The following is a 23,915-nucleotide window of genomic DNA, read 5'->3' on the forward strand; positions in this document are numbered from 1 at the left end:
GCTCTGATCAGAGAGGGAGATGCTCTCTGTTCATTATATCATGCATGCTTTCATCAACCAGAAGACAATTCAGATAGCATTCCGAGCCAAACTGCACACCCTAGCTTAGTATGCCATCTCCTACCAGCAAAAAAAACATGATCAGGCCTGAAGATGTCGCCTGGTATCAAAACCTGTCAAAACCATTTTTGAAGTGGAGGGTGGGACGGGACAGCGAGACGACCCCAGCGAAAGACTTCCGTGTGGACCTCAGGTATAAATGGCAGGAGCCATGGATCTCTCTCACTCACACTCACATTCACACACTCACTCACACACACACACATCAGTATTAATCCCGATTTTAGGTCAGAGCTGACCTTCATGTCCAGACCCCAATTTCACACAACCTAAGGATTTTTATCCTTCTCAATGGGCTTCACTACCCCCCCCCCCCCCCCCCCAACTCTGTCTGCCAGCCTCCCGTGTGTTTCAGGTAATCTTCCTGAGCAGGCGTCTCGCTAATGGGTAAAGATGGTCTTTTCAGTAATAGATGTCATTTGGGGAGATGGCACATTAAGGGAAAGGGGCTTCCAGTTACTATTGTTACATCTTAACAGCAATTTGTAGCTATACACCCCTGGAGTGGCACTCAAATGCACCCCAGAGACTCTGGTTTGTAAGCCCTGGCTTCTAACCTGCCCCCACCACCAACCACGAGGCACCCCACCTCGCCACGCCGGCTACGCTCACGGAAACCCAACTCCACCACTCTTTTTTTTTTTTTTTTATTGCTGAAGACGGATTAGATGGGAACTCGGACTGACATTTCCATATAGATTTTCACTCATCCGTTCGCTGGCAATAACAGAGCTGCTGTTTATGGGATGCGCTGGAAACGTTAATTCACAGACAAAAAAAAATAATAATATACCAAGCTAATGGGGAGTAAATACAACCAAATGAAACGAAACAAGGCAGTAAATTAAACTGCTCACAGCTGTTGACCTGATAACATGCCAGTGCACTGGCAGCTGGGGTGGTGACTCTTTCCCAGTGTGCCTCTCATTACAGTGGGAGTGGGGGGGGGGGGGTAAACCAGTTTTCGTTTCCCAGTCTCCCTCACGTGAAGTGACTACGGCATATTCAATAATACTGAACATCATTGAGGTTACCTGACACGTTCCTCAGCCCGCCTGTTAAGATCCACGAAGCTCCGATTTCATATTTAAAGATCCAACTGCTTAAAGAGAAGATGGGACTTTAAATTTGTGGATCTTAATTGTTGGGGTGAGGAATGTGTCGGTACCTAAATGATGTATACGAGTGATCTAAAGATATTTCCTATCCAGTCAACATTAAGGAACAATAACTGCCATCACAGGACCAAGGTGGGAGGAAAAAAAAGCCCCCCCCCCATCAGTGTAGATAAGAGAGCCCTTTATGAGATGAAATTTGATAAGGAGGAAGAAGGAACAACTCTGGTGTTGCACCGTTAGCTCAGAGGGTTTCAGGCTTTTGCTGTTGAACAAGTTGGCTTTCCTTCAGAATTTTTTATTGGAAGAGAACAAAAATCAAACCAAAACTGTCATTTCCCATGCAGATTTTAAAAAAAAACAAATCACACAAAAAAGGTCAGTGAAAGGTGAGAATACTGCCACTCCGATCGCCGTGACCTTTGGGGGAAATGGGGGACCACATGTGTGAGGAGTCCGGCATGGTTATGTAATGCACTTTTTTGAAATGCACACTAACCGGCTAAGAGCTTAGGGCCGGCGTGTGGACCTCTCCTCTCAGCATCTCAGCAACACCATCAGAGCTGCTCTGCTGGATCGGGGGGGGGGGGGCAGTGAAGATTGTCGAAGGCTTTCTCACAACAACATCCTGCAGCAGCCAGCCTCCTCCACAGCTGGACTGGGGCACCGAGTCAGACTGCCGGCCGATGTTCCCAAAACAGTGGATTTTAATAAAGTAGCACCTTGTATCCTAACAAGGTCAAAAAATAATAAAAAAAAAATGATCATGCTGAATGTATGGGGAAGGAGGGGGGTAAAGGGGTGGGGTTAAGCAGGAGGAGAAAATGCCAATGTCCCCCTCCCCCTGTCCCCCCCCCCGTAGCAGAAGCACCGAGGCCTTGTTTTGCTGTCCCCTGGTCTGGTCCCAAGCACTTCCCGCTAACCACACTCAGGGCTGTTTGCGGAAGCTGAAGATCTCCCTTGTCTTGGAGCCCCTCTTGCCCTCAGGGGTTGGCGGGGGCTGCGGCGAGGGCGGGGGCTGCGGCGTGGCCGTGCCTCCGTACGGGCAGCTCTGCGAGTCGGGGTGCTCGCCGGAACACTCCACTGCTGGGATGTAGCGACTGTCCCACATGCCCGGGCCGCACAGCCTGCACAGGTCATGCAGGCTGCAAGGGATTCTGGGAAGGAGGCGGAATTGGTAAAGCAGGCTCCGAGCCTAAGAAACAGGGCGAAATAGGCATAAACACAAAGAGCTCATTAAGAAAAGAAAAAAACATAATAATGTTATTAGTCCATGAAAATCCCCAAACAAACTTAAACTTAAATATATAAGACAGAACTCGCTCTGCTGAGGCCAAATGTTAGCTGACCCCATTATAATAAATCTTTTGGAAAGAGTGGAGCAGAGAAAGAGCAAAGTCCCATTACCATCAATCACAAAGATAATTAACACTTTAAAACTGAAGGGTCTAGAGAAAAAAAAGAGGCAGACAACTGAACAAATGTGCCCGTTTATAACGAGCCTTGTTACCACTTACAATGGAGTGCTTTTGTGTTTTAATACAGAGCAGCTATCCATCTACCTGCTCTTAATTTGGAAATCAAGCCAGGATCCTTATGACTGAGGGATGTTCTAAAAATAACCCCAGGAGACAATGTCACATTTCTGGGGTGGTTCTGACCCCGGATTCTAGAGTGAAACTGTGCCAGTCCTCTGCATCTGCTCTGGGATCTTTTTTGCTTTTTTGTTTTTTAAATAAATAAAAATATTACATTAACGTGGCAATTCCAAATAAAAATTAAAAATAGGACTGAAGCTGTGTATAAATGGGAGTGAAAGAAGAAAAACTGAGAAAACCATTTAAAAAAGACACACACACACACACACACACACCCGTACTCATGTCTGTGGGGACCGTCCATTCCTTTCTATGGCCATAACCTTATAATAATCCCAACAATGACAACCAACCCAGCCCTAACCTTAACCATAAGTAACCAAACAAAATCGTTGGCATTTTTAGTTTTTTCATTGCAGTCACAGATTTTTATGAAACTGAGTTTCCCCTTGTGGGGACTGAAAAAAAAATGGTCCCCACAACGTCAGTATAACAGGTTTTTAATCACATTGTGTACACAGTGTAATGCATCTCAAAGTGCTACAAAATAAAAACGCCATAATAAAATGACATAAAACCCCTATTAAGCAATGCACAGATTAAAAGCCATAAGCTCTGCTAAAACTTCCCTGACCCCTGACCTTCCGCAGCACAAGTTCCCCATTCATGTGCATGGAGAGGTTACTGAAGTGCAGGAGCATCTGGTCCGTGGCCAGCTGCTGCTCGACGACGTCATCGCCGTAGAGCACGATGATGGCAACGCACAGGAACAGGTGGAAATAGTCTGTCTGCGAGAGACGGGAAGGAGGAGGGCAAAAAACAAACAAAAATAAAAACCATCGTCTGATTCACACTTAACCATTGGTAAGGAAATATGCAAACAGGACCCTGACCTGCCGGTCCCCCGAGGACTTAAAAAACAAAAACAAAATACAAATATGTACTTCGGCACTGAACACAGACACCTCCTACACATGTACGCAGAGATGCAGTTCCGTGCAGACCTACGCAGTTACACCCATGAAGATGGGGGCCCCCACCTGGTAGTGTGCCCAGCAGGCCTCCCACATGCGCAGCGCCTCGACGTCGGGGAACTCCCGCTTGAAACACAGCAGCATCCAACGGTGGCAGAAAAGCAGCTGCAGGCCGTCCTCACCCAGCTGCATCAAGTGCTGGTGGAAGCGCGGCAGCATCAGTCGCAGCAGCTCGCGCAGGTACATCTGCGGGTAGCGGGCGCATTGTCAGCGCTACACGCCGTCAACGCGACGTGCCCTTAACATTACACACTGCCAACACTACGGGCCGTCAGTGCCACGAGCCATCAACGCTACAAGCCGTGAATCGGGGCTGCGGAATATCACATCAGGATTATATGCTGCACACACGAGGCATCAGCAAGGCTTTAGATGACGGGAGTAAACGTTTGCCCGGATGCCGGCTTTTTTGGTATTACTGTATATGGATGCAATCAGATTAGTAGTGCACCTGAGATATTAACGAGAGGCGTATTGTGACACCCAAAAGTTAGCACTCGGTATAAATTCAGTACATCTTTATGCTTACTGAATTCGGTTTTGCAAATTATGGAAGCCATTTATAAGCAGTGAAGGGGTGGTGAAGAAAGCGACAGCTCAGCAGCCAACATCTTTAAAAGGGGGAGATATTGTGGATAAACAAGATTAAGACTTTGGCGGTGAGGCAGTACTTTGACAACTTAAAGTCCGACACGTTGATGTTATATAACGATTATATTGCGATGCGATATCATGCAGTCCTACCGTCAATGCAACGGACGGTACAAGTCATCAACGCTATACAGGCCATCAACGCTACAAACTGGCAGTGCAAGAAGCCACTTATGCTACAAGCCGCTAATGCTACAGGCCGTCGGTTCTACAGTCAGTTCTACAGGCCCTCAAAGCAACAGACCGTCAATGGTACAGAGTGTCAACGCTACAATCCGACAATGCAACAGACTATTAGCTCTACACGCCATTAATATAAGGCACCCTGAATGTTACAGATCATCAACACTATGTAGACCATCTACAGACCATCAATGCTAAAAGCCATCGATGTAACAGACTGTCAACACAAAAGACTATCAACACTACACGCCATGAACTCTACATACTGTCTTTTCTTTTTTATGACCCTCTTTTCGGCACCCTCTACACCAGCTGCCCGCCCTCCTGTCCTCGCTAGCGATGCCCAAATGAAGCTCCATTTGGCTGCCACTAGTCCCCACTGGGCCTCACCAGCTGCCGCTCCATGTCCTCGTCACGGGGTGAGCTGATGAAGATGGTGTTCTCCATGAGGCCCACGAAGCACCAGAAGGTGTCGCTCTCGTCCTGCACCTCCGTTAGCAATGGGGCCACCAGATCCGACATGCCCTGGCAGTAACCCATCTCTGGGTTGAACACGGCGTAGTTGAGCAGGATGCGTCTGCGGGAGGCCATCAGAAACAAAGGACTGAGAACAACACAGAAGAACAACATGGAATATATGCAAAGAAACAGCCCAGCTAATGAGCTGATGATTGGAAGGTCTGTCGGGCCTCCAAACCCAGTGATCCAGGAGTGTGTTTATCAACAGCAGCAAGGCACTGAGACCGCCCATTCTACATCGTAACGGCCGCCCATTCTACATCGTAACGACCGCCCATTCTACATCGTAACGACCGCCCATTCTACATCGTAACGGCCGCCCATTCTACATCGTAACGGCCGCCCATTCTACATCGTAACGGCCGCCCGACCGCCCATTCTACATCGTAACGACTGGCCATTCTACATCGTAACGACCGCCCATTCTACATCGTAACGACTGGCCATTCTACATCGTAACGATGCTAATTCACATTACAACGTTTGGGTGAAAGACGCCCGGTTGCCGACCTCATGCTCTCCACATTGGGGTTGTTCTCGCCCCTGAAGAAAAGGTTGCTGCGGTCGGTCCGCACCACATCCTTGTCCACAGTGAACTGGACCTTCCGCCAGAACTCGCTGTGCTCCTCTGGGCTCATGGACAACCTGCGATTTGTGGTGGAGGAAGTTGTCGTGGAGGCAGGGAGATGGAGGATTTAGGTGGCGGGTGGTGTTAGAGGTGGAGGGATGAGGAGGATGGGGGGGGGATACGAGGGGGAGGAAAGGAGATGAAATGGGGGAAATAAAAGGGAGGGAGGGGGGGTGTTGAGAAGATAAGACGAAGCAAGCACATGAGAAAATCTTCCGGATGGTCTGAACCGCGCTGGAATGATGCAGATCAAAGGCTCCGGCTGCCGGCTGACAGGACAGAAAGCGAGCGGAGACGCCAATCCGGCAAGCACAACTTAATTACCAGCACCGATCCAACCTCCCACTCTGGCACCCAGAGCGCCAGACTGATGCAACCCCACGCAACCACTCCCTGGGATCGAGAGCCTGCACGTGTGTCCTCCACCACCCAGTCATGCACTCCTGGGAGGAGCTGGCTTTTTGAGGTCCCTACTGGCAATTTAAAGGACGCCAACAGGGGGCCTACAGAGATGGTTAAGGGACTCGCCCTCTACAGTCCACACAGGGTACAGCCCTGAATATCGCTTGCTGATTATCAGCTGACCACACTGATCTTTCTCCAGGGGGGGTGAGGAATGACAATCTGCCAGTCAACCTCCCGCCGTTAATGGCACGGTGCCAGGTCATTTACGGACCGGGTCAGCGCACGTCAGCGCAGTGACGCTCGGGCTCGGCTTAGGTGACTTTCCCCTCTGACGTCAGGGGGAGATAAGACGCTTGTGACAGAAGCAGTCAGACAGCATGCCAGCTGCGTTTGACGGTGACAGTGTTTGGTCAGACAGCCAAGACATTTACTGCCACTTCACTGCAGCTTATTAAACCAGCACAGTCACTATCTGCTGCCTCACTGAGTCACCTAACCCGAATAACAGTGTTTCAATTTGCGTGGGCAGTGCTTCGTGCCGACAACAAGTCAGTAAATACAAACTGAATGTCAGATCTGATACAAAACCTTCAAAAACCTTGTAAGCTAACATTAAATTAAAGCACCCAGTGTCACCTAATCAGTATGACCTCAAGAAGGATATTACAGATGTATAGACTGGTTTATTTGTAACTTCTATCTACTATTCCCCCCCCCCTTAAGGTGATCACATGCTGCTACACGGTGCAAAAACTCATACCACAGCATTTTCGCTCATTCCAAAAAACATTTTCATGTCTCATGCGGAATCAGGCAGCGTAAATAGGCAAGGGCGACAATTTATGCAGGTGAAGAAATTAGAACGGCCTTTTTTGGGGTGTGGAATGAGAACGTGAACAGAACTGAGTGAGTGATTCAGTGAAATGCAAGTAAAGAACATTTAAAAGCAACTGAAAAACAAGGAAGCCAGCAAAAATAACATCTCGGCCATCATAAGGTCAAAACAAACCAGCCGCCTCCTCAGGGAACAGCTGCAGGGTAGGGTAGGCGGGAGAGAAACCCCCACCCACGCGTGTGAAGGTTTGATGAATGGTGGAGGTAATGAGCCGGGCCATAAGCGACCCACCACGAGGGCCTGGTGGGCTGGGGTGAGGGGGGGGCACGAGCAGAACTCACCTCCTCTGCTGGATCTCCTGGTACTCCCTGCGTTTCTGCAGCCTCCAGGCCTCGCGCTCCTCCGAGGAGGAGTCACAGGTATAGTAGCGGAGCAGGAAGGGCCACACCTCCCCACGGATGGCTGGGTCGATCCCCCCGAAGAAGATGGCCTGTCGGGGCGAGTCGGCAGGGTCGTTTTTGGAAGGACACACAGAGGTCCCCTTTGGTATGTGATCGATAGTGTGCCGCGGCGGATTTTATTAGTCCAAGAAAAAACTAAAAACGGTGCAAAGCTAATTTTTTATCCCCACCTATCCAAAACATAATCATACTCAACCCAGAACCCAGTTTAGGAATCACAGGACTGACAGGGGGGTACTCTGGACGGGAAATCAGTTCATTGCGGGATGTACGCTCACACACAGACACCCACACACACTAGGGGTAATTCAGAGACACTTCACCTATCCATACATGGAGGGGGAAAGCACGAGTTCCCTTTTTAGGGAGGACACCCACACAAACATGGAGAGAACATGCAAATTCTGACTGGCGCAGGATTCAAGCACGTAAGCGTGGAGGTGCAAGGCCACAGTGTGCCCCACTGTAAAAATACATCTGAGGGCCATACGTTCTCATTGACGTCGGGTGAATTAAGGATGAGAGGCATATGAAGCACAGACATGCGCCCCCTGGTGGTCCCCCGTTGCCAGCTCACCTTGCGCAGCTTGTACTCCTCCTCCACCTGCCCGCTGTGGTTCAGGTGCCGCAGCCAGGTGGCGACGTCGAGCCGGCGGTACAGACGCTCCTCGGGGTGCGTCTCGGAGGAGGGCAGCGTGGGCCGCCGGATGGAGAACTGCATGCAGGACTTCTCGTCCGACACCTGGGCGGCGAGGAAGCGGGTCAGTACCGGCACGCCATTATCGGCACTGCAGCTGCCTCCGGGAGGAGCGGCTCGTTAATAAAGGGCTGCCTGGCAAAGTGCTGATTGAAAGTATAATTTCCTGAGACGGATTCCCCGACATATTAAATCCTGGGTGTGGGAGGGATATCAGAGAGGCTGCAGACAGGCAGGATACAGAATCAGGGCTCTCTCTCTCTCTCTCTCTCTCTCTCTCTCTCTTTCTCTGTCTCTCTCTATCACACACACACACACACACACACACACACACACACAAACACACACACGCAATATAATCTAATTCTCTCTCCACTGCATTTATTTGTTTTCAGGCTTTAATATTGCAGCTCTGCCCCCTGTCCCCCAAACCACAAACAAATACAAACAGCCAGCTTAATAAATATTCATAATGCCGTGCTTTCGAAGCCGGCGCCCAGAACGTGGCCCCGCGGGTGAAAACACCAGCAAGCGTGAATGTCGATGGCACTCAGTTCCCAGGTAGCACAGACCGGTAAATAACGAGCGAATGGCGTGACCCTGAGCAGCCCACCCAACTCGGAAGACTGCTTTTAATGATGACATCATCTGCAGCCAATCAAGCAGCACAGGGTGATAATACACTCCAACCCCAGACAGGTAGAGGGTTCTGGTAGGAGGGTTTACAGCCATTCACCTTACATTAAGTGGTAGGGTGGGCGTGGCCACAGAAAGGGGGCGGGGTCACCAGCAGCATTAACGTGATTGGGGCTCGGGTGTAAGAAGACCGAATCGTGAGCATAAGAACCTGGCCACCTCACCTGCTCCTTGGCCTGAGTCTCACGGCAGCATTTCCACTGCTGGAAGACCTCGGCCAGCTTGTCCAGGCCCGCGTGGTGAAAATGAAGGATCTTGTATTGGCTCTCCCGGCTGGCGATGACCAGCTGGCCACTGGTGCAAGCCTCGTCGCTGCAATGACACCGTAAAGGTCGAAGGTCTTCCCAGGACAGCATTAATCCCCCATCATTAGATCATACTACCACGTATTCAATTGTGCACCCTGCTGATGTCACAGAGTGACATTTCTGCTACCCATTTGTACAGCAGGTTAACGGAGATGAAGTCTACGTGATGTGAATATCTGTCAATCAATCTGTACAATCAGTACATTCAGAGACATCAAATGTTTAAAAAGAATTATTTCACTTGAATAATGGAATGAATCAGATTAATGTGGCAAAAAAAAACATCTTTCCTTTTACATTTTTCACATTCTAATATATAGGTCAAGTCGAGGTTGGGCTGCGACTGGAACAGAGCGAGGGGGAATCCAGGCCCCCATGATAATCAGCTCTGAACATTCATGATGGGGCAAGAGACTGGGAGTTGTATGGGGGGGGGGGGGGCACGAGTCATTCTACCTTAAAGGTTTAAGATATGCAGAATCTTAAGCACATGTGAGGATGGAGCTTTTTGTTTAAGCTAAACGTTAGCACTGTACGGTAAAACCTTTGACATGCAGTTTTTAATCACTTCCTACTGCAGAACACTGAAAACCGAAAATGGATAGATGAGTTTGCGTGGAATCCGAAGGGGGTTATTTTTTTTTTTTTATGTGGACAAGCATAAACGCGGCCAGAGCCCCAGGATGAGGGCAGGATGGGAAGATTCAAAAACGCAGCTGGAACTGTGCGGCAACGGATCAACGAAAACCCAGAGCTGTTCCAAAGCGAGAGATTACTTATATATAAACACACCACGCAAAATAAAATGAATCACCCTTTTTCTCCCGTTAATTCTCCAGGCTCATACTGTACTGAGTCGCTACAACTGAGAGTCAGGGGAAATCAGTATGGCGGAGTGTTGATGGTACTCCTGACGATACTCCCAGTGTGTCACAGTGCTACACAGCAACACCATGCGCAGAGTCAGCTGGGACGGGGAGTGCGCTCATTTTTATGTTAATGGTCTGCATTTTAATGGTTAGGTGATTTCAGTACAGAACCAGAGAAAGCCAGAAAACAGATCTGGACCCCCCTCCCCCCAAAAAAGATCACTTTGACTTCTGCATGTGTCTGTAGGACTACCTCGTAACAAAGGCATGTCTGGCGGACTGGGTCGCAGAGTAATTATTTTCAGTCGTGCACTAGTGAGGACGCCCTATTTGAAAATTAAATGGACTAAATGAAGATAGACAAGGAAAAAATGAATAATTTGGTCACAGAGTCCAAGTCGGGTGCGTTTCTGACAATGGAACAATTACAGGCGATTCAGCTGCAATCAAAACTAGCCTACATGTAATTAACGGTTAAAGGCAGGCACTGAGGACTGCCAAAGAGAGATTTGCATATATTATGAACCCATCACATATGCATGGAATTCCAAAATGATATGCTGTATATAGGCAGACTATGAATTAAAGTGTTTTCATTCAGAGGCTGAATGTGGCAGAGGAGCAAAACATGTAAGCAGTCAAGAGAAACTGCAGGATGTGCATTTAAAGAGCACGGCGTTTGGGTCCAACCTGAAGAAGAGCCGCAGTGACCTCATGTGACCCAGGTCAACTCGGAACACCCCACACAGCTGCTCCAGAGCAAGCACCTTCTGCTGCTCCTCCCACCGAACCCCCTGTGATTGGCTGGTCTCAGAGGGGGCGTGGCTGTCAAGACTGGAGGCGGAGCTAGCTGAATGGGTCATGGATTCATCACACATCTCCCTGGAATAAAAGGTGGGGGGGGGGGAGTAAAAACATCACTTCCTGTCAATCTGCTACATTTCAGCTCAGAAAACCCTTCAGTCTTAAGTTGACTTTTAGAGCTTTGATATTAATAAATCTCCATTTTACAGGGATACCAACTGCTGAAAGACAGCTATGATCCTTCATTATACTTTCGGTTCACAATCAGCAAAGCTAGATAAAGCACTACATGCCTTCTTCACTCACCGGTATCTGCCTACTATCTACAGAAAGTGGTGGGTTATGGGACAGTTAAGGGATGGGTGGGACTACAAAATGACGCATCCAAATGGGTCAAAGTGTGGCATGCTATGTTAGGAAGGCTATGAACGAAAGCAGAATCTCCAGAAGTTAATGAAACTACCTCTGAACTGAACTTCCAAGGTCATTTGCTGTATATGTAAAGTATTACATAGTATGCATATTTGCTCTGCTACATTGCACAGAACCTTGGCATGATGGCTGAGAGGGCAGCACTGTTGGGTTGGAATCTGGCCCCCAGTGCTGTGTGAGGAGCGTGCACGTGCCCCCCAGTGCTGTGTGAGGAGCGTGCACGTGCCCCCAGTGCTGTGTGAGGAGCGTGCACGTGCCCCCAGTGCTGTGTGAGGAGCGTGCACGTGCCCCCAGTGCTGTGTGAGGAGCGTGCACGTGCCCCCAGTGCTGTGTGAGGAGCGTGCACGTGCCCCCAGTGCTGTGTGAGGAGCGTGCACGTGCCCCCCAGTGCTGTGTGAGGAGCGTGCACGTGCCCCCAGTGCTGTGTGAGGAGCGTGCACGTGCCCCCAGTGCTGTGTGAGGAGCGTGCACGTGCCCCCAGTGCTGTGTGAGGAGCGTGCACGTGCCCCCCAGTGCTGTGTGAGGAGCGTGCACGTGCCCCCAGTGCTGTGTGAGGAGCGTGCACGTGCCCCCAGTGCTGCATGTTCTCCTTGTCTTATGTGTCTTACCTCCTGCAGTCCATATTCATGGAGTTAGCCTAACTGTTCCCTGTATATGTTCCCTGTAACGGACTGAAAGCCCATCCAAGGTGTCCCTCCGCTGCCTTGGCTAAGGCTCCAGGTATCCCTTAACAGGATAAGTGGTTAGAAGATGGGTTTTCTTTTTTTCTTTTTTTTTGAGTTGGGGGGGGGGGCTGACTTCTGAAATTTTTCCTCTAAATGAACAATACAGAGAGTGCACTGTTCATTGACCTCTGTCAATGTTCAGACCTGCACCTATGATTTATGATATGATTTATTTAGATTTAGAAATACGGGTCCTTCCCTATCCAGTCCCAACATCTAATCTTGATCATTTCCATTCAAGCAGAGCCTTCGCCTATCAGACACATCCTGATTAAGATGCCACCATATCTCAGGTGTGATTTGGACTGATAAGCAGATGGAGCATTTTGATGAGCCTTTACGGTAACTCCTCACGCCTATCGGCTGGCAGATCTCCAGCTGCCCGCTTCTTCCTACTCCTGTGATGGAAGTCTGGCAGACTCTAATCAAATTGTCTGACGTTTAATTCCTCCTGACATCCGATTTGGCTCGGCTGGTCTCTCGCCGTCTCCCGGTGTTGCCGTGACGCTGTGGGCGGGTAACCCGAGCAGAGCCGTCTTTAGTGTTTCGTGGCCTCCAGAACAGATGTAGGAAGCGGGAGTCTGGCCTCTACTTGCTGCACAGCCTTGGTGGGTTTCCAGACAAATAGCAATCTCCAGTTACACCTTCTGGCATCAAAGGACACTCCGCTCTCTGCGCTACCAAATACTAAGCAGTGCTTTAGGTATTTCCAGCTCTCACTGGCACAAAAGGAACTGGCCTCCAGTACAAAACTGAGCACGAAAATGAGTCACAAAGTCATCGTGAGAGCCTCTATTTCTTCGGGCTCTGCCACTGCGGTCGAGGTAAACGGAAGCATCCGGTGAAAGGGCAGGAGTGAACGGTAGAAGGGAGCTGGGCAGGTGAAGCGAACGTGGTCACATAAAACGTCACACACTCTCGGGTCTCTGAGCCCCTTGGCGCCAGTGGCTGAGATTTGCGCTGACGCCGCAGTCAGAGGGAACCTGCGACGGCCGCCCAGGGACCGGATTTGAAGCCCCAGCAACAACGTGACATGGAGCAGCAACATAACATGGGGCTACGTCAGCTTAATTTCATGGGGGGGGGGAGGGGTGCTGTGGCGCAAGCCTCTCTGTGTTGCCAGTAGGCAGACTCCGATTTCCCATCACCACCTGCAGCTCAGTCACTTGATTGCCTGACAAACACACTGCTCTGTGAGGGGTCCCCCCCCCCCCCCGGCCGCTCCTCGCTTTCCATAGTTCCCCTCTTGCCACACCCCACCACCAATGTGACCCCAACTACACTTTCCCCACGCCGTCACCTTTGCACGACCTTCAGCACGAACGCCTCTCGTGTGAACCAGCACAGCTCACTGTGGCTTTTTGCTAGGAGGCATGGAATCGCATTAAGAAGAAAGCCAAAGTCCGTGACATTATAAACATCCGAACGACACTAAAAAGCTCTTACATCGGCTGCCTGAGAAGCAGACTGAGTCTGATTACCCACCATAAAATACACCTCCAGACATTCCTGCCCCAATGGTTCAGAACAGGATTCCCATTATTTTAATATGCAATTATGAAGATTATTTTCCTGAGTTTATCAAAAAAAAAAAAAAATGTCACAGGGTAAAAGACCTAGTATCAGCAACCCTGAGCGACCCAGAAGGTTCCGGTTTAAACAAGCAAAGACATCGTGTTTCTCAGCTGGAGCTTCCTGTTCTGCTTGTTAAAACTCCAGAGGGTCACCTGAGTCAGGCACTCAAGATGCGAGCGGCTCCAAAGACTGACAGACAGGCCTCATTTGTGTGGGGGCCTGGCTGGGGAATCCAGGCAGCCTCGGTCGTCTACAAAAAAAGCCTGACTCAAAAATGAGTGGCCACCTTTTTCTATTTTTATATATAATTTTCAAAATAAATGGTTGCCTCATAACAAAGCAGCAATGAATTTATAGACTGAGGTCTTTTGTATTTATGTATTTTGAACAGACATCATTAAAATGTACTTTTTCATTTGTACTTGTATGTATGACCTTTAATGTTTGAGCTTTTTTCTTAATCTTTTTTTTGTGCCACTTTGGGTTTGTATTGTATTTCTCCCGTCTTCAGCCAGAGAGGGAGTTAGGAAGGTGAATTATAGGGTTACTTTTGTTTTATTTGGGTTAGTTCATGTCTCCAGACAGTCACCAGCTTTTTGTTTGTTATTTTGGCAACTACATCAGCCGTAGACATACAAGGGTCATAACTGGAGATACGTGCAAGAGTAACAGACTGTAATATCTTATAAAAAAAAAAAAACACAGAGATTTGTGGTAAAAAAAGGCAGTGGTCATATCCACTGGGCTACCGTGACCCCCCCCCCCCCCCCCGATCTGCTGGCAGAAGTTAATTCTTATTGAAAACAAAATGTAAAAACAAAATCTTGACAAAACTGAGTGTTCGCGTTTGGACTTTCTACAGCGATGTTACGGTTATCAGAAGACAGTTACCATTAGCAGCTAACCAGTAACTGCTAACAAATTAGCGTTACTTTGGGCAGTTGTTTGTTCCATGCTTCTCCAGCACCCCCTAAGTAGAACGAGGCAGACAGCTTGGAGTGACAGGGAGATTGTGTGTGTGTGTGTGTGTGTGTGTGTGTGTGTGAGTGAGAGAGAGAGAGAGAGAGAGAGAGAGAGACAGACAGAGATTCACACGTCACATGCTTCTGGCATGAAAAAGAGCCATTTTATTTTTCCTAATCCTTGAACTGAGCTCTGATTTGGTGAAAAATTCAGTTTGAGGGAAAAAAAGAAAAACAAAACAAGACTGATAAAAATACCAGGTGGAGTGGTGGGGAGAGAGAGAGAGAGAGAGAGAGAGAGAGAGAGAGATACCCTCATAGACTGAGATAGAGACAGAGGCGGAGACTGTCTCTTGTGGCCAAAGTGCTCATTCCATCCCACCCCCTCCGCTCCCCCCCATAAGCCGCCTGCTCCTCAAAAGCTGGAGCTTGGCTGCACTTGAAGCCCAGGAGTGACACAGTTTTTAATGGAGTCTGAGAAAGCACAAATCACCCAAGTTGTTTCCCGGCAACTAGTGGGGATCCTGTGGGCGAGCTCAGCCAAAACGGCACCTCTGAGAGACGCGATTCGCTGACAGTCATCAGAAACAGGCCAGTCAATAAGCACAATGAGACGGGCAGGGGAGGATATCGATTGTGCCTTCTCGTTCTGCACAGACACCAGAAACGCTTGTGACCTCCCCCAAGCTGCCACACACACCTTTGTCCATCCTGTGCGAATTTCCAGCTGAACCCTTTCCAAAAATAAGAAAAGCAAAACCCTTGTTTCCAGCACCATTTTTTTTTTTTTTTTTTACACGGGCTTGTTCTTTCTCCATCCCTTCCACCATGTTGTTTCTGAACCACTCCCACTCGTTGTTATCTTGTTCTCTTTGTCTCCCTCCAGTGGCCATATGTACTCACTGCACATGCACAGGAAAAATCGCTGATCTACGAGCACACAGCTGTGGCTTCAAGTCACCTACAGCTTGTCATTCCTTATCGACAGCAAAATTCCTCATACTATAATTTTTTCATCTGTTCAACGATGACAATACAGGACTGAATCAAACTGACTTCAAAAAACCAAACTCAAATTCACTAACCCAGTCCTTCGAGAGCAGTGCTTCCAGTCCATGTTTTTGCCCCCTCCCAGCTCCTGGTGTGGACTGTCTGGCTGGGGGCTGGGAGGAAGCAAAAACATGGATCATCTGTGGATCCCCAAGGACTGGATTGAGAAACGCTGCTCTAGACACAAACACTGGCATTTGTACCCGACTTGAATAATTCAAGTCTTCCGCGTGCACTGTTGTGAAACACGTCAGACGCCAGACAAAGGTCTTATTAATGTTTTTCATGCATCAATATATGCAGAGTGCAAATAGTCCCATTTGTGACCATTCAGCTTCCTTAAACGAACAGCCATGTGCTGGAGAGCAGCTTCTCAAAGCTGTAAATTTTAATTCCTGTGATTAAACTGTACGAAACTGGGAAGAGTGATGTAAGATTTCACCCTGAGACACGCTTCCCTGCATACCTGGAGGTGGGGCTCAAATTACATTTCGGTTCTACATCACCAACAAAAATGGAAACCGATGCCTCAAGATTTTAAATATACAGGAGCCACTGACTGTCTTTGTTCCCCTTAACAGTTGTTGCATGTTAACTCCTTAAGTGATACCAGGACAATCACCTGGGTAAAAAAAAGGGGGGGGGGTGGAAAAGCCATTACGATTTTGCTTTGGCTGATAGCCAAATTAATTCCTGGCAGAGCTGCTGGGGACACCAGATACGGGTCTGATGAGGCATTTACCATCGACAGGTACGTAGAAGAACCCGACCTGGGGCCCACTTCCAAAAAGCACAGTTGCTAGCAATGTTAACAACGTTAGCATCTTACATAGTTGGAACAACGCTACTGAATAGATCCAACTATGTAAGTTGCTAATGGAAGGTTTTGGGAAACGTAGCCCAGGGCAAGCAAAATGCAGCAAAAAGAGCCGCTTAACTCGCTGCCGAGATGCCGGTAGCCATGCTTGGCTGAACGCCATGACTGGAATTTAGAAGACACATATGAAAGCTTTTTCATCTTCTGTCGATTTACAGGGTCTTGAGTTCCTGGCTGTCTATTCCTCAAACACTCTCTCACGGCTTGGGTCACCCTCTCCGCAAAAACACCAAAACGCCTGAACGAGAATCCACTGTGCATTGCTTCTATTTCACCTCAGGCAGAAGAGCAAAGCTGAATGATCGGATGCCTTAACAGGATTAATCATAACATGATTGCTCAGAAACCTTTGTGAAGGATTTAAGCGACACTCCCATCTCAGAGATTAAGGTTTTACCTTCGCTCGGCCCAAACTACAGCCAGCTGTTTTCCCAACAAGAGCGAGAATAAACACATTAAAAGGACACAAAGCCTTTCACATCACAATAATTATCTCTGGTCTAAATGACCTATTAGCTCCGTTTCCAATGAAGCAACATCAGCTCATTAACAGCAATTAGAAGCATGACAATTACTTTATGGCTTCATTAGCATTTGGGAACGCGGCTTTGTTTGACAGATCGTCGTAAAGGACGATCCATCGCATGCATCCCTGTACTTCCTGAATACAGGCGTTCTGTGTGGTGCTTACTCTGTAATATGACACTTTCCGTTAATGTCTTTCGCTCAGAGCGGTGAAACTGTGTTTGACTGAAGCTGTTTCAATACACACCGTCTCTGTGAATGAGCGCACAGTTAGTGCACCCAGCACACAATGATTTTAAACTCAAACCAGTATTAAAAGAATATGGAGCAGTGACGAAAAATTGTTGTTTTTAATTCACACAAAAAAAAAACCCTAAAAACTAAAGATAAACAAATTCCAAAAGTGCTGTGTATTTTCCATCAAATGCTGCTAAACTCAACCCCGGTTAATTCGATCCAAGTTGGTCTAGGGGTCACCCTATACTAGTCCTAATCAAGCTATGGGCCCAGAAACACATAATTCAAGTTTCTCAGGACAAAAGCTTCTGCCAGATAAATAAGTAAACACAGAGCTATTGAATTACAAAAGCATGCTGGCCATGTCTAATGCTCCCCCTGGTGGCCATCTGCAAGAGCAGCATCTGCCAGCATCAGCTTCAAGTCATGCCAACCACATACTGGTATACAGTAGCATAAAATATCATTCCCCCAGAGCACAATGCAACACACAAAATGGCAAGAGGTTTCCACGGTATAAAAGTGTCCCGGCCCCATCCGGCCCCATCCGGAGTCATGCTCCTTCCTACCGGTTCTCGTTGTCCAGGAATACAGAGCTGCTGCTCTCGCCGAGGGCCTCGCTGATGGGCGACAGGCAGAAGGGTGAGGAGAAGGTGTCGGAGTCGGATCCCAGGGTGCTGTCGCGGCTGACCTCGTCCGCGGACAGGTCGCAGGAGCCCTCGTCGCCCTCCTCCAGCAGCTGCGGCGGCTCGGCGCCCTGCCCCTCCAGGGTCTGCCCGTCCTCTGCACCATCCTCATCCTCGTCCTCCCCGGAAGTGGGTGGGGGCCGGGAGCGTGCACGGCGAGGCCGGCGCCGGGGGTTCCGCCGCACGGGCGAGCTCTCGGGGGTGATGTAGCGCAGCGCCTCCTCGTCCTGCCGCTGGATGCGGGAGTTGGGCACCCAGGTGAGGATCAGGGTGGTGCCCAGCTCTTCATCCTTCTCCATGTGCACACAAAGGTAACCTGGGGGAAAGGGAGGGTGAAATGAAGCAGAGCAAGGCTACTAGTGTCAGACTGGGGAGGGGGATGCTGGGTAGGCATGGGGCAAACAACTGCCCGAAGTATCACTAATCCATTAGCGACCACAGGTTAGCTGCTAACGCTAACTGTCCTTCAGTAACCTTAACGTTGCTGTGGAGGGTCAGTGTTCGTCTTACAATGACCGTCCCACTGCAGACACTTCGCTTTGTCAAGATTTTGTTTTCAATAAGAATTAAGTTCCGGCAGTAGATCTGTGGGCAGCACAGCGGCCCAGTGGATGTCAGCACTGCCTCACACCAGAGTTGGGGGCCTGAATGGTGTCTCCTCTCTGCACGTGTGGAGTTTGCATGTCCTCCAGTGTCACACAGGACACCCACTACAGTCCATAAACATGTAGTCAGGTGAACTGACATTGAGTATAAGTGTGGGCCCTGTGATGGACTGGCATCCCATCCAGGATATTTCTCTGCATTGGGCCCGATGCTGCCTGGGACAAACTCCAGCACGCCTCCCCCTAGTCTGTACAGCTAGAAAGGGAACAGGTCTTTTTTTTTAAAGAGGCATTTTTCTTAGCTATTTTGACAGGCAGCCTTCAGCTGTAGTTTTTGATTCAGGAGTTCCTTTTTAGTCCGATTACAATCATTCGATATTCTTTGTTTAACTCTGAATGCTACATTACCGAGCAGGATATTATGATTCAGCTACTATCTTAAAAGGTGAGCAGTGTAAAAAGGAGAGTTTTACATGAACCACATCATGAAGTTACTGGTTAAGAACTGAAAATTAAAGCCCATTCATCCATTTTCTATACCCGTTTGTCCTATGCGGGGTTGTGGGGGTCCTATCCTGAATGCTATGGGCACAAGGCAGGGACCAACCCATCACAGGGCACACTCACCATTCAGTCACACACCATACAGTCACTCACCATTCAGTCACACACCATACAGTCACACACCATTCAATCACACACCATACAGTCACTCACCATACAGTCACTCACCATACAGTCACTCACCATTCAGTCACACCTCAATCAGTCACACACCATTCAGTCACACACCATACAGTCACACACCATTCAGTCACACACCATACAGTCACTCACCAATCAGTCACACACCATACAGTCACTCACCATACAGTCACACACCATACAGTCACACACCATACAGTCACACACCATACAGTCACACACCATACAGTCAAACACCATACAGTCACTCACCATACAGTCACTCACCATACAGTCACTCACCATACAGTCACACACCATTCAGTCACACACCATTCAGTCACACACCATACAGTCACACACCATACAGTCACTCACCATACAGTCACTCACCATACAGTCACTCACCATACAGTCACTCACCATACAGTCACACACCATACAGTCACACACCATTCAGTCACACACCATTCAATCCTATTAGCCTCAGCATGTCTTTGGACTGTGGGGGCAAACCGGAGTACCCGGAGGAAACCCCACGATGACACGGGGAGAACATGCAAACTCCACACATGCAGAGCAGGACTCGAGACTCGAAGCCTGGACTCCAAAGGCCATGGGTGTAAATTATGGGGGGGTTGGAGGGTCGCAATCCCCCCAATAATCAGAACAAGCCAATACAATCCCGAGGATCCCCATGGGTGGAGACCTCGACGCTCCGAATGCTCATCCCAAAGTTACGCCCTTGTGCGAGGCAGTAGTGCCACCAATGGAGCCACCGTGCTGCTCGAAAATCAGGACAGACCGCCGTTATACGGGACGCAGTATTTGACAACCACCTAAATGTTTCCGAGCTCAAGACAGCGTGTTTAACCCATGTGGCCCAAAACCTCTCCCCTACCTGGATGGTGCTCAGGCAAGCCCGGCAGCGGCTCGCTGGGGTGCACGCACACGTTGTTCTTGGAGAAGATGATCTCCCCATCGAGCAGCCCCCTGGAGCCTCCTGTGCCGGAGCTGAAGGTCAGGAGGTCGGAGGCCTTTGAGGAGGCGCGTCGCAGCAGCCGGCCCAGAGACATCTCCCCCAGCGCCCGGACGCTGTGCCCATTCTCTGGGGGGGGGGAGACACACGATCAGCTTCTCCCATCCCAGCTGCAAGGGCTCTTACAGGACATCCACAGAGCATGTGCTGATTTTACGCTATTCCCCAGCGCACTGTTCCGTTACCCTGACGCACTGGAGCATCCTGCCTTTTTATTAACTATATATAGAGTGTGACATCTGTGCTGGCTTTTGTAAAACAGAAAAAAGCACACAGACACTGTCCAGAAGAGGTTTCACAGCCTGGAGGAGTAGGATGCAATATGCCCCATGGAATGGGCTAGATTGTCTTTATTTATGCTGCATTTTGTAGTCGGGGGGGACGGGGCCCAGTTGGCTGGGAAAGGCAGAGCCTGAGGTATTTATGAGGAGTGTCACTATACGCTCCAACCGAGTGGCACCAAGACCAGGAGCCGCTCCACCCTCAGCAAACAGCACACGGGGAAGCAGCCGCACGGATCCGTCCTCACTACCGGCTCCTGTGTCGACATCCAACTTTCCCTGTCGTCAGACCTCAGCAGCAAGTGTCTAACTTTCACTACCACCCACCACCCCCTCAGCAAATCCCAAAAACTCTGCATTCCTTAACTTCATCATAAAGAAGCTCTTCCCTGCTTCTTGAACAGAGAAAGCTCCACCACTTCCTTCCTTTGGAATTTGACTGGAAGCCCCGTTTCGAAGACGGACACGAGGAGCCCCAAGGTGCTTCAGCACGGGGGGTTTCCCCACATCACACCAGCACTTATGCACTAAGGACTGCATTCTTGTAATTACATAACTGAAGAGGCGCACATGGTTTTCATGTCGCTGAACTGGGCCAGATCAGGTTGCAAATAAGCCATTCTGTGTCATGGACGGAGGATGTGGCCATGACTGAAGTACGGAGAGTTTGTAGGAAACAGTCCTTTGGGGGGCTAACTCGGGACCATGACCAGTAATCCCAGTGCAGTAAAGCTGGCAGGAAGGATCTCCCAAAAACCAAAAAGCAAGTTCTACTGGAAACCACGCCAGCGCAAACAGACGGTTCCACACAGATCCTCAGCAGAAAGATCCTGAACATGGGAAGATCCTGTTTTGACTAAAGAAAATGCTACTAAAAATATAACTCAATTGAAATTCTTTTGCACAGGACTGTCAACAAAGGACAAATGGACACAAAGGGGAGATTTGGGGGGTAGGATTGTGACTTAAAAAAAAAAACCTCAAACTGCTGACAGCAACTCAGGGTGCCCTATACAGCAGCTCTCATGCCCCCCAATCATCTTGAAACAAGTCAGATGAATGGAAGCACAAAGACAAATCACATTTAATATATCGTTAAATCAGCTCTGCCTTAGAGCTATTACTGCAATTATTTGAGGGAAAAAAGCTGTTGTATGCTCATGTATACCTTCATAATCACATGCTGACATTATTTAGCAGTTTACTAAATGTCTGTTAGTCGTTTTCTCTGCTCCCAGTCACACCGAGACCGTGTGATATGCTGACATGTACGGCTGAAACACAGCTGGCTATTTTCGCCGCCCCAAACTTCTTTCGTTTGCTGAAATCGCAAGACGAAGACGGGCGCATTACAGGAAATGCCAGGGCGTCGGAGGCCAACAGACCAAATCCCAGGAAGTCTGACACAACCCTGATCATTGCTTAAGTCAGGGCTCTGCATTCTCACATTTCCACATTAAATAATATTCATTAATATAACAACAACAACAAACCATTATCCCCATAAAGGAATCTGAAATGTTTCAATATGGAACTCAGAGGTAATTTTACAGTTGCTTAGGAAATTAGCTACATAAACAAGAACAACAATAGCGTTGATAAATAAGCAAATATAAAGCAAACCTATGGAACTGAACAAAGGACAAACGAACAAAGTCAAATGATCTGTAATGACAGCTGAAATTAATAAACATACATAAGCCGCTATCAAATGCCATGATGTACCCTAGAGATTACCCAGGAAAATGACTGTCCAAGGTGAAACAACTTTACACCAGGAAATGTGTGCTTTAGATGATAGACATTTTTGTTTGCAGGGCTACTGAATGATTGGCCTAAATACTACTCACTGACCAGGACAAAAAAAAAAATGACCGATTGCATGATCACGCAGTTGTCTCGTTTTAAGCGTTCAACCAAAGTGACTTGCAGTTTTACCAGGTTTTACATAAAGCAAGTCAGGCTGGATTCGATTCTCAAGGATACAACAGTGGCTTCCTGCGGGAGGCTGTAAATTCTAGGTCACAAACGAGTGTCCTTCACCTTCTAACTATCTACTGCCCTAGGAGTCTAACTGTCTGTACCAGTACTGCAGCTACAGCCAACAAGATATAAAATTACAGTGTTGAATTAAGTTTTTTTCCTGGTTAGTCTATTCTTCTTGTCGCCTCGCAATGGCTGTTTGGATGTGTTACCCGAATGCACATCATTCTTCAAATTAATGCATGCAGCACATCATATCACCAGTTTATATAGCTCCACTTATGTAAGCAACAACACGTTCCTACAGGACAAAAAAATGTACTATAGCGAATACTCAAATAATGATAAAACAATATGTGCTTAGAGCCCTAGGAATTCCGCGACAGATATTGAATATGATATTCCACCAATCCACAAAAAACATTCCTCCGTTTCATTAACTGCACTCACCCAAGGTCTAACGGGTTGACTACGAAAATTAGAAAGACTACAGCACAGATCCCGGCCCGTTACCCCAGACAAGGAGCAGATTAAGTTTCTCATGCAGTGATGTTTCAGTAGGTGGCTAATCGGGGTATCAGTAACGCGCTGCCGTGACAGGGGAAGAGGAAACCGCCGATCATCCCAGCAGGCAACTACTGGCGATCAAGCCGATCTGCAAAGGACACAACCATCCGTTTGATGTTAAAACACCCAAAGATACACTATAGCCTTTACCTATTTATCCCGCTAAGCCGCGCTCATTCAAACTGTCATTTTCCCCTTCGTTTCCACGTCCATATTAACTTCTATAAACATAATTTAAATAATGATTCACTAGCAGTACGCAGACTTTTTAAATGCTATTATAGGTTCACGAATCCCTGTCCGCATAAACATGTTTTTTTTTCTATACACCTGTGCAAGAATGAACAGCAGGCAACCGCCTAAGCACATATACAAATAAAAGGCATACGAATTTAATCTCACCCTCTATGCTGCCCGCGACTATGGTCAGAGGCACTCATCCATCTTTAGCGGGAATCAGAGACCTGAATGTCAAAGTGGCTCGTAGTGTTTCTTTGTTAATAGTAATAATAATAATAATTACTATTATTAAACCGTAGCCGTACGTGTGTTTACCCGAGAGTCCCGCTACAACACGTTGCGGCGTCTCGCCTTTAGCCCCACCCACCAGGCCGCTGCTTCCGGGATGAAGGTCCGCTTCTCCGGCCGCCGGACGAGCGCCGGATCGACGCGGAACGAGCGGAAAGCAGGGGCCGCAGGCGTCCCGCCCGGCAGCGATCTGCGGTCTCTGGCGAGGGCGTGATTCGGGCACCGCTTCTGCGCTT

General features: G+C 48.5%; 1 protein-coding gene across 3 annotated transcripts; it reads right to left on the reverse strand.

The window, feature by feature from the left end:
• Positions 1-430: 430 nt before the first annotated feature.
• On the reverse strand, positions 431-23,900 carry tbc1d16 (TBC1 domain family, member 16). 3 transcript variants are annotated; one of them, XM_023792018.2, is made up of 12 exons: positions 23,759-23,900; positions 20,183-20,389; positions 17,876-18,308; positions 10,810-11,001; positions 9,107-9,254; positions 8,127-8,291; positions 7,430-7,578; positions 5,731-5,865; positions 5,092-5,278; positions 3,874-4,053; positions 3,475-3,621; positions 431-2,430 (listed from the first exon to the last, which is right to left on the reverse strand). In XM_023792018.2, exons 2-12 carry the CDS (start codon positions 20,355-20,357, stop codon positions 2,164-2,166), a joined length of 2,178 nt encoding a protein of 725 aa, XP_023647786.1. In that variant the 5' UTR covers positions 20,358-20,389; positions 23,759-23,900; the 3' UTR covers positions 431-2,163. The 3 variants fall into 3 exon arrangements, with proteins under 3 accessions (XP_023647786.1, XP_023647785.1, XP_023647784.1); XM_023792017.2 differs by having other exon boundaries at positions 23,707-23,884; XM_023792016.2 differs by lacking the exon at positions 23,759-23,900 and adding an exon at positions 23,554-23,751.
• Between the last annotated feature and the right edge of the window lie 15 nt (positions 23,901-23,915).

Source organism: Paramormyrops kingsleyae, chromosome 5 (assembly GCF_048594095.1).
Source record: "Paramormyrops kingsleyae isolate MSU_618 chromosome 5, PKINGS_0.4, whole genome shotgun sequence".
Lineage (NCBI taxonomy): Eukaryota > Metazoa > Chordata > Actinopteri > Osteoglossiformes > Mormyridae > Paramormyrops > Paramormyrops kingsleyae.